We start from the raw sequence: 15,406 nt of genomic DNA, 5'->3' as shown, positions 1-15,406 counted from the left end.
GATTTTGGAACACTAACATTGATTTTTATTGTCTATTACTTTTATAGTTTTTTCATATATATTTGCGTGTTAAAAGTTAAAACCAATAGAAATGTCCAAACTAAATTCTTAATATCAGAATGACATTTATCCCACCCGACCAATTTTAATGGGTGTTTTTGAGTGAAAGGAAAGTAGAAGAAAAATTTATATACAACTAATACATTATTACTATTTATTATATTAATAGAAATTTGAATGATAAATAATATAGTAATAATCTATCAAATTCATACACTATTAGTATATAATTTTTTTTGTTTCTCTTTTTCTAATTTTACACGAATACCTACCTAAACCAATTCATGTGTAGCCTTATCATCTACTCGACACACTCGTCCCAAGGCATAAAAACTAGGATGGGGCAATACAGGTTGTCCCTCTCAACTAGACGATGTGACATTATACATAAAAATTTTAAACATCAACTAATAGTGGGGAAGGGTTTTACTTTAATACCTACTATAGAACATTTGAGAATCAAAAGAGTCTTTGGTTTATAGAAGGAAAAGTTAAGGAAAGGAAAGTAGTTGAAAATAATGTGATTTTTTAATTGTTTGGTAGGATAGAAAATGAAAAAATTGAAGAGAAAATAATATAATTATTATAAATAATGACATTCTTTTGTATTACTAAGAATATTATATCACCGTATGAGTAATGAATTAAACATTTACATGGTGTGCGATTATCCCTTTCAATAAATGTTTATCTCATAAATCAAATCCTTGAGATTTTGATCTTTCTGTGGATCTACTGGGACTATCACTAAACTAATGTTTTATTGTTTATTAATAACGATATTGATATGCATGTGTTAGTTTGTTTTATCTAGAATTTTAAGAAATTATCGATATTTATAAATGTGATTAACACAAAATACAAATTTTTTAAATGTATAGGGAGTTAGCGACGAGAAAATCTATCACTAATTTTCGCATACAAGGATCTAATATCCCAAACTATGCATCAAACTATGTCATAAACCAATGAAAACATATCATGTTAATTAAAGAAATTAAATATTCATTATTTTTTCTATTTTTTCTTAATTGTCATTAGTTTGTGACATACTTTGGGATAGTCAATATTGGTCCAATTTTCTCTACTTTTTTTCTCCCAATATTGGAGAGAAGAAGATAATGGCATGAGTTCCACCATTTTATTTCTTTCATCCCTTCTTTTCAATGCAACCAAATAGTGGAAAATGTTATTTTCCTTCATTTTTCATTTATCTCACTTTCTTTCTTTTTTCATCCCAACCAAACATAGCTTAAAGATCTAAACATTGATAATTTAAGATAAAAATAGAGAAAATAAAGAAACTCCACTGACATCCCAAACATGCACAAAGTCTTCATTGACATCCATATCACCACTCCCTTCATATTACTACTATCTACATACTTTTCTATATACTTTTGCTTCTTTTACATGAATTTTACACAATAAGATATATTATTTTTTATAAAAGAACGTTTTACAAAATATATTTCATGCACACATCTATCTATATGTTTATATGTATGTGAATCGTTTATGAATATGTTTGTATGATTCTAGTTTCTAGGTAATAAAAACATGAAACTAAAGTGGTGAGAGAGGGACGAACTTCAGGTATCATATTACTACTGACCAGAACAATATGAGAAATGAATTTTCTCATTATATTTCTATTGCATTTATTAAAATGTATTTATTAAAATTTAACTCAAATATTATTTTTAATATATAACTCAATCATTAAAATGATTCAATGACTAACTATATTATAAATAACTATTAAATATAATGTTTGGGTTTGTGTCATTTGGAAAAAACATTAATTCTTTTATTTTCTAATGCCTAGGTGGTTTAGCCAATAATGGGCCAAGAAATATTGAATGGTATTGTAGGTGGGTGTTTTAGAATAATACAAATAACCTATGGTTTTTTAGATTTGGCAAGCATATGCAATAACTAGTGAATTCTAACTTTATTGTACTGCAATTGGTTGCCAAGTAGATTCTGAAAAATCGTCTGTTTTGCCTTCAATTAAACTTGAAAATAATTTGTAAACCTTATTATGACCATCTCTAATTGGTTGTTTGCGATTCGAGTAACAATTAATGTCTATTGATAATTACATGTACTACACGATAGATATGAAGAATTAGACCATTATCCTAGAAACACTAAGCTAAACTTGTCTTTGCACTGAATCCTCTTGTTACCTCATGAATTTATCCCAAATTCCCCGAGGCAGCAACCCTTTCTTCATATTGAACTCGCCAAAATATGCAGAATTTCTTACTTTTTGCAGAAGATTAGATTCAAGGAGTCGTATTACTTAGCAACCCCATTTTTTCTACTTTTTCGTTGAGGATGGTTCTTGTTTGTATATCTTTATTCATATTTAATCAAACTTCTATTTTGTGGCCTTATTGATTAGTATTATCCAAAAAAAAAAAAATCTATTATAGACGTTAATATAATTAGATATGCTCTTTATAGACAAACTTGAGATTTAGATCTCAGTTAAGAACAGCTCAGGATCATGGGATCCTTTTCTATTAGATAGAAAGAGTTGTTTCTTAAAATGTACTTCTATGTATATACCACTATGGAAGAGCTAGATTCTAACCTTGTGTTAGGACCTATGCGTTGAGGTACAATTCTAGGTAGACAGTTTTTATTGGGCATAGGCCTCCCAAAAGACAACAGAGACGTGCAAAGGTTTCTTTGATCCAGACGAAAATTGACCCTCGATTGCAAGGATAGAAGGGAGCTTGACCGCTATGAAAAATGTTACCCCATTTCTAAGTAGCGCAATTTAATTCAAATGTTTTACCCAATTGAGCATGTCTAGCATATTTTAATATAGTAGCAAGATCATTATAACTAAATTCTTTGAGTTCGCGACCAAAGAACTCAATAATTTCACCTACTTGTTCGACACTATACTTCGATTATGCCCTTCAAAAAGGAACATCAGCTCTAATAATTTCATCTTCATCTACCAACTAACGACTATGTCATCTCTATTGTCCATTGTAATAAAACTTTCGCTTGATAGAAATATTATTATCATATAGAGTTTGATGGACGAGGTGATGCTGAGTTCAATAAATAAAACAAAAATTGGCAAAAAGAAAGAAAGCATTCATTCCCCTTCTGTATCTTACATCTATCATTTTTTACCTTCATGCATTTTTTACTATTTAATAAAATTTTGGAATCTTGGATTATTAATTGGTGAAATAATGTAGAGATTACTTAAATATATATATCAATGAGTCTATGTCAACTAAATAAAAAATACTTTTGTATTTTTAAATTTAATTTTGTTTTTTCCCAGTAGTAATCATTATATATTATTAATCATTAATATGAGGCTTGTTTACTCATTGCTCGATGATAAGATGTTCCTTTGTAGATAACTTTACCTCTAGTTATGCCATGATGTCCTTAAGCCTATATGTGATAGATAGAACTTTTGTAACCATAATATATTTGCTTATTGAAATTGAAATTAAGTTCGTAAAGGTAATATAAAATTTCAAAAAATACTTTTTATTTAACAAGGTAACAATTATTAGTGAATGAACATATTTTTTTTACAATTTTTTACGAAGCAATTGGTTCGTCTATGCCATGAGTAGAGTTTGTAAGACCACAACTGATCTAGAATGGAACGAGTAGACAAAACAACAAGTTATACTAATAGAGTGGTGAATAAAAAAATATTTGTTTGTTAAGCGAACATGTATCATACGTGTAAAATATGAGAAAATACCATATGAATATTCGATATTAGTAGGTATTCAAGAATCAGTCCATAAAATTTTAACGAATTTGAAAGAAATTGTATAAAAAATAATTTGTATGGAACTCAGGACCCATCTATTTTTGTCAAAGGTCTTGGATTTGTAATTGCCTAAGACATTTTTTTCCACCTTCCGTGGAAATCGTTGATAATACAAAATATATAACTAATTAACAGAACCTATTAATTTGTGTATTGGATTACAAATCGCGAGAAATCGCAGATATCGTATAAAAAACAACATTGATAACTCCAAATTGGATTAGTTTCTCCATAACAAATAAGTTATTAGGCAAAAAGATTGTATCTAATGGAAAGATAGTTGGGGAGGTAACAAAACCCTATACTTTTCATTACAAAACCAATAAGCCTGAAAAAATGGATTATTTTGTGAAATAACTTTTGGGCTTATAAAACTTCATATGGATTCAAATCCTAGTGAGATGTCCACTAGGGATTAGAAATTGTTGAAGAAAGAATAAGATGTTTCTTTTGTTCTTTTGCGATAGAAAAATAAAGAAATAGTTAATTATAATATTCAAGATAATTATGTATTTAAAAATATCGTATTAATCCATCATATTTTATCAAATTCAGGATGTGACATGGTTATGAAGTGAAATCTTTCCGCTAAATCAACGCAATTTAGGAGGATTTGATGAAAGGACATCAATTCAAGATATAGATTTTCGAACAAAGAGATATATTAAGATAAATCAAGAATTTGTATCATTTGTGCATTAAGGTTATCTTCATTTTCGAATATGTACTGATAGTTGAGTTTTAGGTGATAATGATAAAAACAATGACAATTCCCTTTATAGTTGCATTTGTGGTAAGGGTATAAGTTGGAGTGAAAACCATAGTTCTACTATAATTGAAAGTGCAAAGTGTCAAGAATAACACTAGCATATCTTAGCCTATGTTTTGATGAAGACAAGGTTCTGACAAAGCTTGAAGATGACTCAACAATCAACATGTATGCTCATTTGGTCATATCTAGACTAGGATATAAATTGAGTCTATAATCTAAGTAGTCTGGGATGTGTGCCGTAGTAAGTGAGGATAGGTTAGGTGAACCTAGATGCTAGTCTCTTAAGCCATCTTAATTGAACTATCATATTCATGAGAAACATCATCTAGTTAATCGTATGTTTATGCATATACCATACATGTCATATATGCATATCAGGCATAATATAATTGGTAGAGCATGTATATATATTGTACATAACATATGAGAAATTTGCCTTTTGAAAAATATGCATAATTGCTCCAGTTAATCGATTAAAGTGGTAGCTTAATCGATAAACATAACTGATTTTCTGTTGAATATGTGTTTTCTGTTTTAACTGACTTGTGTGTCATTCTATAAGTTCGTTAATCGATTAAATATGTAGTCTTAGTCGATTAACGAGTCTGTTTTATGTTATAACTGAAATATGTTTCTGCTGTTGTAACTGCTTAACTGTTAACTGATTTTGCAACGGCTTAAACCACTTATTCTTCATGCTATAAATACGAGGCTTCACTTAGAACTCATAAGCATTCATTCTATTTGTTTATGGATGTTTTAGAGAGCATTTGCATACGTGTTTTTATCTATTTTTCTGCACGAGAGTTGCATGTGTGAGAAGAGAGATTATGCTGTTTCTGCATTAAGATGCTTTCTGTTTCTACATAGTTTCATGTTCATTTTAATATTGTTCACATGATCATGCATTAGATTTTGATAGAAAGAAACCATTTGTATAATGATAATTGATTAAGTCATTCTTACATTGATGACTTAACTGATTAGAATAAGGGTTAATCTTAGAGCCTTTATATTGTAATATCTTAAGCATTTTGTGCTTAGTGTACCTTGAATTTAACGTGTGTTTTGTGTAGTCTGGATCTGTCTCGTGGTGTAAGATCACCATAGAGATTGAAGTTCTCCACCAATGTAGGGAGGTCTTGATTTGAGGATAAGATTCTTGGTTAGGGCTAGTTCGCGAGAAAGGTTTTCTCAAGAGGCAAAAGGGTAGAGTCAAACCAGGTTTTAGATATCCTAGATATCAAGAAGGGAGTATCTATTGTGCTTGTAAATTGAATTGGTAATTGTATTCTTAATTTAATATTGTGAAGAAAGAAAATCTCCCTGATCCAGAAAGGGAGGCCTGGATGTAGTTTGCAGTGGACCGCAAACGAACCAGGATAAAAATCCATCCTTTTTGCACTGTTCTTTCTTTCATTGTTCTTTAACTGTTTTCTTGCCATAATACATTGAATCTATACTTAAGAAATTGGATATTTGTTTACTGCTATATAGACAATACTTGTGCGCAAAAATATCTGAAATATATATGTTCAAGTGTATCTTAATTGTTGTGCAATTTGCCTGTTTAAACTGAATCTGTTATGTGCATCAGGTTAATGATTAAACAGTTCTGTTAATCGATTAACTGAACCATTTTTCCAGCAATTGGGTTGTTGATAAAAAGCGGTAAACTTTAACTGCCATACCTATTCAACCCCCCTTCTAGGTGTTCATAGGCTACTAATACCTAACAATAATAACTAGCATAAATGATACAAATGATAGTGATTTAAGTATAAGAGAAAGTTCTAATGATCTCAATCAACTAAAAAATACAAGCATTTCTGTGTTGAATGCGAAAATTGTTATAGATTTTCTGTTAAAATTGACAACTTGTCCCTATGTTTGAGATGTTATATAAATGTCGACGATAGAGTAAATAACTCTATGAATGAATGGGTTGGATCAAATTGAAAAATAGAAAGATTTATATAAGTTATACCCTTCATCACCACTTTGTGGAAAACCATATGGATAAGACGGACAAGGAATCCTAATCAAATTCCATTTTTTAACTTTGTACCGTAATTTCATTAATATTATACTATTTTTCGTGAATAATAAAAAAAGAAGATAATACAATAAGAAATCAACTTAAACTAATTTTGAGAGATATGATATGATTTGATCAATTTAATTGTATATCCATTATAATTATCATACAATAGTGTTATGAGGACTCATTCGCAGATTTTCCTCTTCTTCAACTGGATGATATAGTTTTAATAACTATGGTCATAAAGGACATTGTTTTTGAAACATATAAATTGTGTAATTTATATAAGTATAATACTTATCATTTTTCTTTATTATGATGCTTTACATATCAAATGTTAACATGATGTCAAATTATGTATATGGTCAATTTAGATTCTATGCAACGAGTTCTTCAAATAAACTTTTCTTTGTAGTCAATATTTAAAATATCAAATAAGTTATTTAAAGATTATTTTTCTTTAAAATATTATTGCTAGATTACGCATCCTAATGACATTATATTATTAAATTTCAAAAATAATAACAAGTTATATTAGTATCACGCATATAAATATCATTATATTCAACTAGAATTATTAATATCAACAACCAATTAATCAGAACTATGTTGATAAGTGTTATAAAAACATTATTTAAAATGTATAAATTGAGTAAATTAATATTGGAAATCCAAGTCCAATACTTCTTAAAATAGTTTATGTATTTCTTTTAAATACAAAGCCACTGTATTAACTTTCTTAAATAATATCCCATAGACACTTATTGAGATTCTTCTTTATGATATTATGCCTTTTGTTCACAACTAGTGAAACATGATCTCAAATCATCTATATGATTAATTTAGATGTAATGGAATGAGTTCTTCAAATAAACTTTTATTCGTAGTCGATTTTTAAAATATCAAATTAAAAATATTATTAATTTTCTTTAAAATATCATCACTAGATTACACATACTGATGACATTCTATTATTAAATTTCAAGAATTAATAAGAGTTTATATTAGTATCACACATATAAATATCCTTAATAATGAATTATAATTACTTATAAAATGAATTTCCTTTTAAAATTACTGAAGGAAAATTAGTGACAATATACTAGACAAAGTTAATGTTTTTTTTTGTATATTTGATGATGAATTTTAACTTTTACAAAAGAAATAATATCTTTGTATTGAGAATTGGTGAACACATATTTATTGATATAAAAACTTAATTCAAATTATTAGTGAAATTAATGAATTTTCATATCATCAGATATTGTAACATTATTACTCAATTCCAGCTATTAGTGGTCTTATATAATAAACTATTATCATAGAAATTAATATTAAATCTTATTCAATTTGATTTTGCATATAGTTAATTATCCTCTCCTTTCCATTTAATTGTAACAATAATGTAATACACACAAAATAAGATAATCATAACATGTTAACTGCAATACAAAATAATGCAGTTTTAACTAAAATATCCCTTATAATATACATTAAGATTATCCAAATTATTTTAAATTTCAAATAAAATGTTGAGCCATTAATATAGGATAATATAAGACAAAATAATGAACAAAGAAAAATATGAATTTTTTATTTCCTAGAGTAACAAATAATATGAAAAATAAGGTTAGTAAAGAGATAATTAAAGTGTGACGATAGAGTAAATTAAATTATTAATAATAATATAATACGACTACATAGGAATGATACAAAAATAAAAAATCTTGTCCAAATGTAAGTTAAAACAATAAATTAAATATGTTGAAAATTTGTATTATTTAATTAAAGAAAGACCGTTAAATTAGTAAGAACAATAATATTTGATCTATGAATGATAAGAATCATAAAAAAATATGTGTAATATTCAGCTGGCATCAATAAGTGAATTATTTGCTATTAACTCTTTTTTACTTTTTAAAGTTTTAGCATGTTAATGAAAGAAGTATTGAATTTCAAATTTTAATGTTAAACTATTAAAGGCAATATGAAATTATTTTGAATTGGTATCATAAGCGTTAAACTATTTACTTATTAATGACTATTAGTATTAAGTTTTAACAATAATATCACTTTATATTATAGATACTCCTCCGTTCCCTATTATTACTTCTATTTTTTTTATAAGATGGACATTTATACTGTAATTGAGGAGTATTTTTTATAACAAAATGGATCTCCCACCTTATTATGAATATATAATTATTCACTTTCAGAGTTGTTTCTCTCATGTTACTAACATGATTGATGTAATTAAATGTTTCTTTTTGTTTTTCATATTTACTTCTTATCTTCTTATTAACCATGATTAATAACTTAATTATATATTCTTCACCCATAAAGTAATTAATTAATAAGAGCATGATTAAATATTAGTTGCTAATATTTTCTTGAATTTCAAAATTAATAAATAGAAATATTTTCCAAAAAAACACAAAGAACATTTGGAATATATAAATTTTATTATTAAATTTTAATAAATAAAGACATTGTATTCTTAAATTTATCAATCTCACTTTTCTTTATATAAATTATCATTTAGAAAGTTTCGATAGTTTTCTTATAAGCTACCTTATAAATTCTATAAAATATTTACTTGTTTCTCCTGTTTAGTGTTTACCCTAATTAAATGACCTTTAGTATATTTAAGAGTATGCAAAGGTTATAAGACTTTTTTCTCACGAAAAATTAGTCTGATACCGATTAATCAGTATGCAATAGGATAAATTAAAAGTTTTATCATATTGATGTGAACTAATTTAAAAAAAATCAAGAAAATTAAATCTTTTTGATTGGTACGTGTAATTCGGCTAAAAATGTTTTAAAACAATTTATCGTTAAAAAGTTGTATATTTCTTTTTAAAAATAGAAAATAAAAAATAAATTATTTATTTTTCTAATCAAAAAATTATTTCAAGATGATAAGGTACCATTTAGTCACTAAATAATTTTATGCTGATATTAAGGAAATAAAAAATATTTTAAGTTATTTATTGAGGTGATATATATTTATTTTGCTAGTCAAAATGTAATTTGAATGTGATCAAATAACAATTAAGTTATTATATAATTGTGTATTTTGTTTGAAGGTAAGGAAATCAAAATATTATAAATCATTTATTAATGTGATATATAGATATTTTTCAGTCAAAATTAATTTAAATGTGATGAAATAAAAATTTAGTCATTAAATAATTTTGTATTTATTTCAAGGTAAGAAAATAAAAAAATTCATTTGACAATATTTATAATGGAGATATATATTATTTTGTTACTCAAAAAACTAAATTGAAGTTTTAAAATAAAAATTCACTTATTAACGAAATATATATTAACGTTAAGGTAAGTAAGTTAAAATTCTTTATTATTAATGATTAATTAAGGAATAAAATATTTATTATTTTAAGTAAAAATTTCACTTCAAAGTAATAAAGTAAATATTGTCCACTGAAGAAACAAAGAAGTATGAAAATTAATATTATTTAATTTACTTTAGAATAAAATTATATTTTAATTTTTTCATATCATTTAAATAAGGAAAGGTCCATTTCAATTTAAGAAAAATAAATTATCTAGACTAGCTTGTATCGTGTCTGTTAACCCGCTTTCTTATCATTTATAATGTATATTTTGTATGTCATAAATTAAAATTTGTATTATTTAATTAAAGAAAGACCGTTAAATTAGTAAGAACAATAATATTTGATCTATGAATGATAAGAATCATAAAAAAATATGTGTAATATTCAGCTGGCATCAATAAGTGAATTATTTGCTATTAACTCTTTTTTACTTTTTAAAGTTTTAGCATGTTAATGAAAGAAGTATTGAATTTCAAATTTTAATGTTAAACTATTAAAGGCAATATGAAATTATTTTGAATTGGTATCATAAGCGTTAAACTATTTACTTATTAATGACTATTAGTATTAAGTTTTAACAATAATATCACTTTATATTATAGATACTCCTCCGTTCCCTATTATTACTTCTATTTTTTTTATAAGATGGACATTTATACTGTAATTGAGGAGTATTTTTTATAACAAAATGGATCTCCCACCTTATTATGAATATATAATTATTCACTTTCAGAGTTGTTTCTCTCATGTTACTAACATGATTGATGTAATTAAATGTTTCTTTTTGTTTTTCATATTTACTTCTTATCTTCTTATTAACCATGATTAATAACTTAATTATATATTCTTCACCCATAAAGTAATTAATTAATAAGAGCATGATTAAATATTAGTTGCTAATATTTTCTTGAATTTCAAAATTAATAAATAGAAATATTTTCCAAAAAAACACAAAGAACATTTGGAATATATAAATTTTATTATTAAATTTTAATAAATAAAGACATTGTATTCTTAAATTTATCAATCTCACTTTTCTTTATATAAATTATCATTTAGAAAGTTTCGATAGTTTTCTTATAAGCTACCTTATAAATTCTATAAAATATTTACTTGTTTCTCCTGTTTAGTGTTTACCCTAATTAAATGACCTTTAGTATATTTAAGAGTATGCAAAGGTTATAAGACTTTTTTCTCACGAAAAATTAGTCTGATACCGATTAATCAGTATGCAATAGGATAAATTAAAAGTTTTATCATATTGATGTGAACTAATTTAAAAAAAATCAAGAAAATTAAATCTTTTTGATTGGTACGTGTAATTCGGCTAAAAATGTTTTAAAACAATTTATCGTTAAAAAGTTGTATATTTCTTTTTAAAAATAGAAAATAAAAAATAAATTATTTATTTTTCTAATCAAAAAATTATTTCAAGATGATAAGGTACCATTTAGTCACTAAATAATTTTATGCTGATATTAAGGAAATAAAAAATATTTTAAGTTATTTATTGAGGTGATATATATTTATTTTGCTAGTCAAAATGTAATTTGAATGTGATCAAATAACAATTAAGTTATTATATAATTGTGTATTTTGTTTGAAGGTAAGGAAATCAAAATATTATAAATCATTTATTAATGTGATATATAGATATTTTTCAGTCAAAATTAATTTAAATGTGATGAAATAAAAATTTAGTCATTAAATAATTTTGTATTTATTTCAAGGTAAGAAAATAAAAAAATTCATTTGACAATATTTATAATGGAGATATATATTATTTTGTTACTCAAAAAACTAAATTGAAGTTTTAAAATAAAAATTCACTTATTAACGAAATATATATTAACGTTAAGGTAAGTAAGTTAAAATTCTTTATTATTAATGATTAATTAAGGAATAAAATATTTATTATTTTAAGTAAAAATTTCACTTCAAAGTAATAAAGTAAATATTGTCCACTGAAGAAACAAAGAAGTATGAAAATTAATATTATTTAATTTACTTTAGAATAAAATTATATTTTAATTTTTTCATATCATTTAAATAAGGAAAGGTCCATTTCAATTTAAGAAAAATAAATTATCTAGACTAGCTTGTATCGTGTCTGTTAACCCGCTTTCTTATCATTTATAATGTATATTTTGTATGTCATAAATTTCAAACATAATATTTTGTGTTAAATATTTGTAATATACAGTTGAATTTATTTGATTGGTGTAATATTCTACATTAAAGACTAATAGTCATAATGTAAGAATAAAAAATAATTAACCAAATAATATGAGCATATATCAGGTGGAGAGGAACATTAAGTTATATATAATTTTTTTGTAAAAATTAAAATATAATGAGGACGAAATAGAAAGAACCACAAATTACACGATGGTGGTTATTTTGGATTTCCCTTTATAAGTAGTATAGATAATATGATGTATTTAAATTTATAAGGTAAGGAAATAAAAGTAGGAATATAAAAATTATTTTTAATTAATTAAATAAATATATTTTTAAGTAATAAACAAAATCATTTAAAACCACTTTACTCTTTTCCTTGACTTATTTTTGCCCTGCTTACCATTTTCCAGCTGCAGCACACAGTGTTTTAGAATCACGCATTGCACACTTCACTTCAGTTTTCTTCGCTATATATACAATTTATCCAATCTACCCTTTTCTCATTCCTTTGTTTTATTCATTCTCATTCTCTTTTTCTCTCTTTAACCTATCATGGCTTCTCCTCCTCCTCCTCCTCCCACCAACGTTGCTTTTCCCTTCGACGCCAATAATTACATATATGACCCTGCCTCTGCCAACTTCAACGATAACCCATTACCCAACAACCCTCCTGCTATTCCTTCTCAACCACGCAATGCCAACAACCCTTCTTATGCTGAGGTAATTTTATCGAGTTCTGTTTACGAGTTGAGTTTTGAACCGATGTGAAAGGTTTTAGAGTTATATATGTATTTTATGGCTTTGAAACCTATCTCTTCCGTTAGTTACTAGTGTTTTCTATGACCTAATTTGAATTTGTTTGTTTGTGTGGCTCAGATGATTTATACAGCAATTGGGGCATTGAAAGAGAAGAACGGTTCGAGCAGGAGAGCGATATGCAAGTACATGGAACAAGTGTATAAGGACCAGCTTCCAGCCAATCACGATGCCTTATTGACTAAGAACCTGAAGACATTGAAGAAGAACGGCCATCTAGTCTTAGTCAAAAGATCCTACCACCTCCCATCTGGATCTATCCAACCGCATTCTGAGCCAGAACAGGCTCAGCAAGTTGCTCAACCAGCGCAAATTGCTAAGCCTGAACCAGCCCAGAATGCTAACACCAGTGGTGGTGGTGGTGGTGTGACTGAAGTGAAGAAAAGGGGCCGTGGTCGTCCACCTAGGGCAAGCAGTCTCAAGGCCCAAGCGAAGCCCGCTGATGCCCTAGCACTTGTGCCTGCAGTGAAACCCAAGCCCAGAGGGAGGCCCAGGAAGAATGCTGTTATAGCCTCGTCTGCTGGTGCTGCTACTGCTGCAGCAGGTGGTGGTGCTGATAAGAAGCTTGCTGTGGCGGGGAAGAAGTCAAAGAAGAAATCTAGTGGAAAGCCCGTGGGCCGTCCAGAGGTGATACTTCCTAACTTCTTTTATTGCTTTTTGTTTTGCTTCTCTTAATCAGATAAGCAGCATTGTTGCATTTATTTTCTATTAGATTCATCATTGATGTGCTCATTTGTTGTAAACTATTGGTTTTAATGTTTTTTTTTGGTGGATTCGGGAAAGTTCGCGCTAGATTTTATTGCCAAAGTTAAATATACTAAACATTATACTCTTTTTGTGATAAGTTTTTTTGGTTTACATGGTTTTTGTACTAAGCAAGCAAAGAGAGAGGGAAAAAAGTCATCTGTTTTATAGTATTAACTATAAGCAGATGGAAAATAATAATAACCTGTTTTTATTTTGGAATTCTTGTACTTCTTTGTTTACATTTGAATAAAACATTACTAGCTGTGATAATTTGAAGAAAACATTGTACATTAATATTCATTTTTCTTGGATGGGGTTTTGTGTGGAGGTGATAGTAAATGAAAATATTTTAGGATAATGTCGGTTGAAAACTTCTGAATTTTATGCGTGGCTTATAACATACTATTGGTGCTAAAGTTTCAATTGTTTGCACCAGAGAAATATACCCTATGATTTAAGATGAAAGGAATATGCAGTTTGATTAAGAAAATTTATGGATTATAGAACATATGTACAAGTTCTATATCAATGTTTTCGTTCTATTTGCATTTTTTTGTTCATCCGAACATACTCGATATATACTTTTTTATTGTTCTTATTTGAATATTTGCATATATATTCCTTTGCATACTTTTTATGGGACAGCAGGGATCAACTGCTGATGTTGAAGTGGCGAAAAAGGCCGAAAATGACATTCTAAAAAGGAGGATTCAATATTTTGTAAGTAGAAGCAATATTTGATTTGAATGTTAAAGTGTTTATGAGTATTTCAAATATGTTATAATATCTCTCCATTTTGTAATTTGCAGCAATCAAAAGTTGGAGAATCTGTTTCAGTATTAGGTACTTATTTTAACGGGGAGAGTCCTATAACAGCACGTGCAGCACTTCGTGACCTTGAAAATCTTGCAAATTTGAACATCGATTTGCCACTAGAGGAAATTACCTATGAAGAACCGTATCGTCCTCAGCTGCTACGATTCCCTACACAGATGCAGAGCATTTTCGTGCCACATGCATAATCCTATCACAAAAGCTTAATTATTTTACCTTTTTATTCTGGTTTATTTATTTGACCTTTTGAAGCTTAATTACTTAAGATACATTATTAATGTTTATGTTGGTGCCTTTCAAAACTTTTATTCAATATACCCTATGCCTCTTCCATTTTGTTTTATTTCTATCTAGTAGTTTTTTTCTGTGCTACTATTTCATGTGACTACGTGCTTGTGTGAAGTGTATTAGTATTTAGGGTTTCCTTTCTTTACTTTCTCAGTTTTTTCTGCTTGCAACTTAACCTGTTGGATAGGTTTGAGAGAACCTAGGATCAAACGAAATTCTCATATATGATTATACACATAAAGTATTATGATCCATTATAAAAGGAGTTTTGTGCCAAGCTTTTTTAATTATAGTTTTTATTTTTCATTTTTATACTTTGGTGTTTCATCTATGAAAATTTTCTTTTGAAATGCACCTTGTTGTTTAATTTGAAAAATAGAACAATGAATCGGTCAAGATTCCATGGTTAGGTGATGAATATATATGAATATAGATTATAGAGAACTAGAGAAGTAGGGTGACTTTTTTTCTTGATACAA

General features: G+C 27.1%; 1 protein-coding gene across 1 annotated transcript; it reads left to right on the top strand.

The window, feature by feature from the left end:
• LOC109350909 (HMG-Y-related protein A-like) lies at positions 12,745-14,127 on the top strand. Its single transcript, XM_019592219.1, has 2 exons — positions 12,745-12,962; positions 13,119-14,127. The coding sequence occupies exons 1-2, from the start codon at positions 12,795-12,797 to the stop codon at positions 13,731-13,733; spliced, it is 783 nt and encodes a 260-aa protein (XP_019447764.1). The 5' UTR covers positions 12,745-12,794; the 3' UTR covers positions 13,734-14,127.

The sequence above is a fragment of the Lupinus angustifolius genome, chromosome LG06, assembly GCF_001865875.1.
Source record: "Lupinus angustifolius cultivar Tanjil chromosome LG06, LupAngTanjil_v1.0, whole genome shotgun sequence".
In the NCBI taxonomy this organism is placed as follows: Eukaryota; Viridiplantae; Streptophyta; class Magnoliopsida; order Fabales; family Fabaceae; genus Lupinus; species Lupinus angustifolius.
Note: the sequence above shows the minus strand (reverse complement) of the source record. Positions and strands in the feature narration are given on the sequence as shown.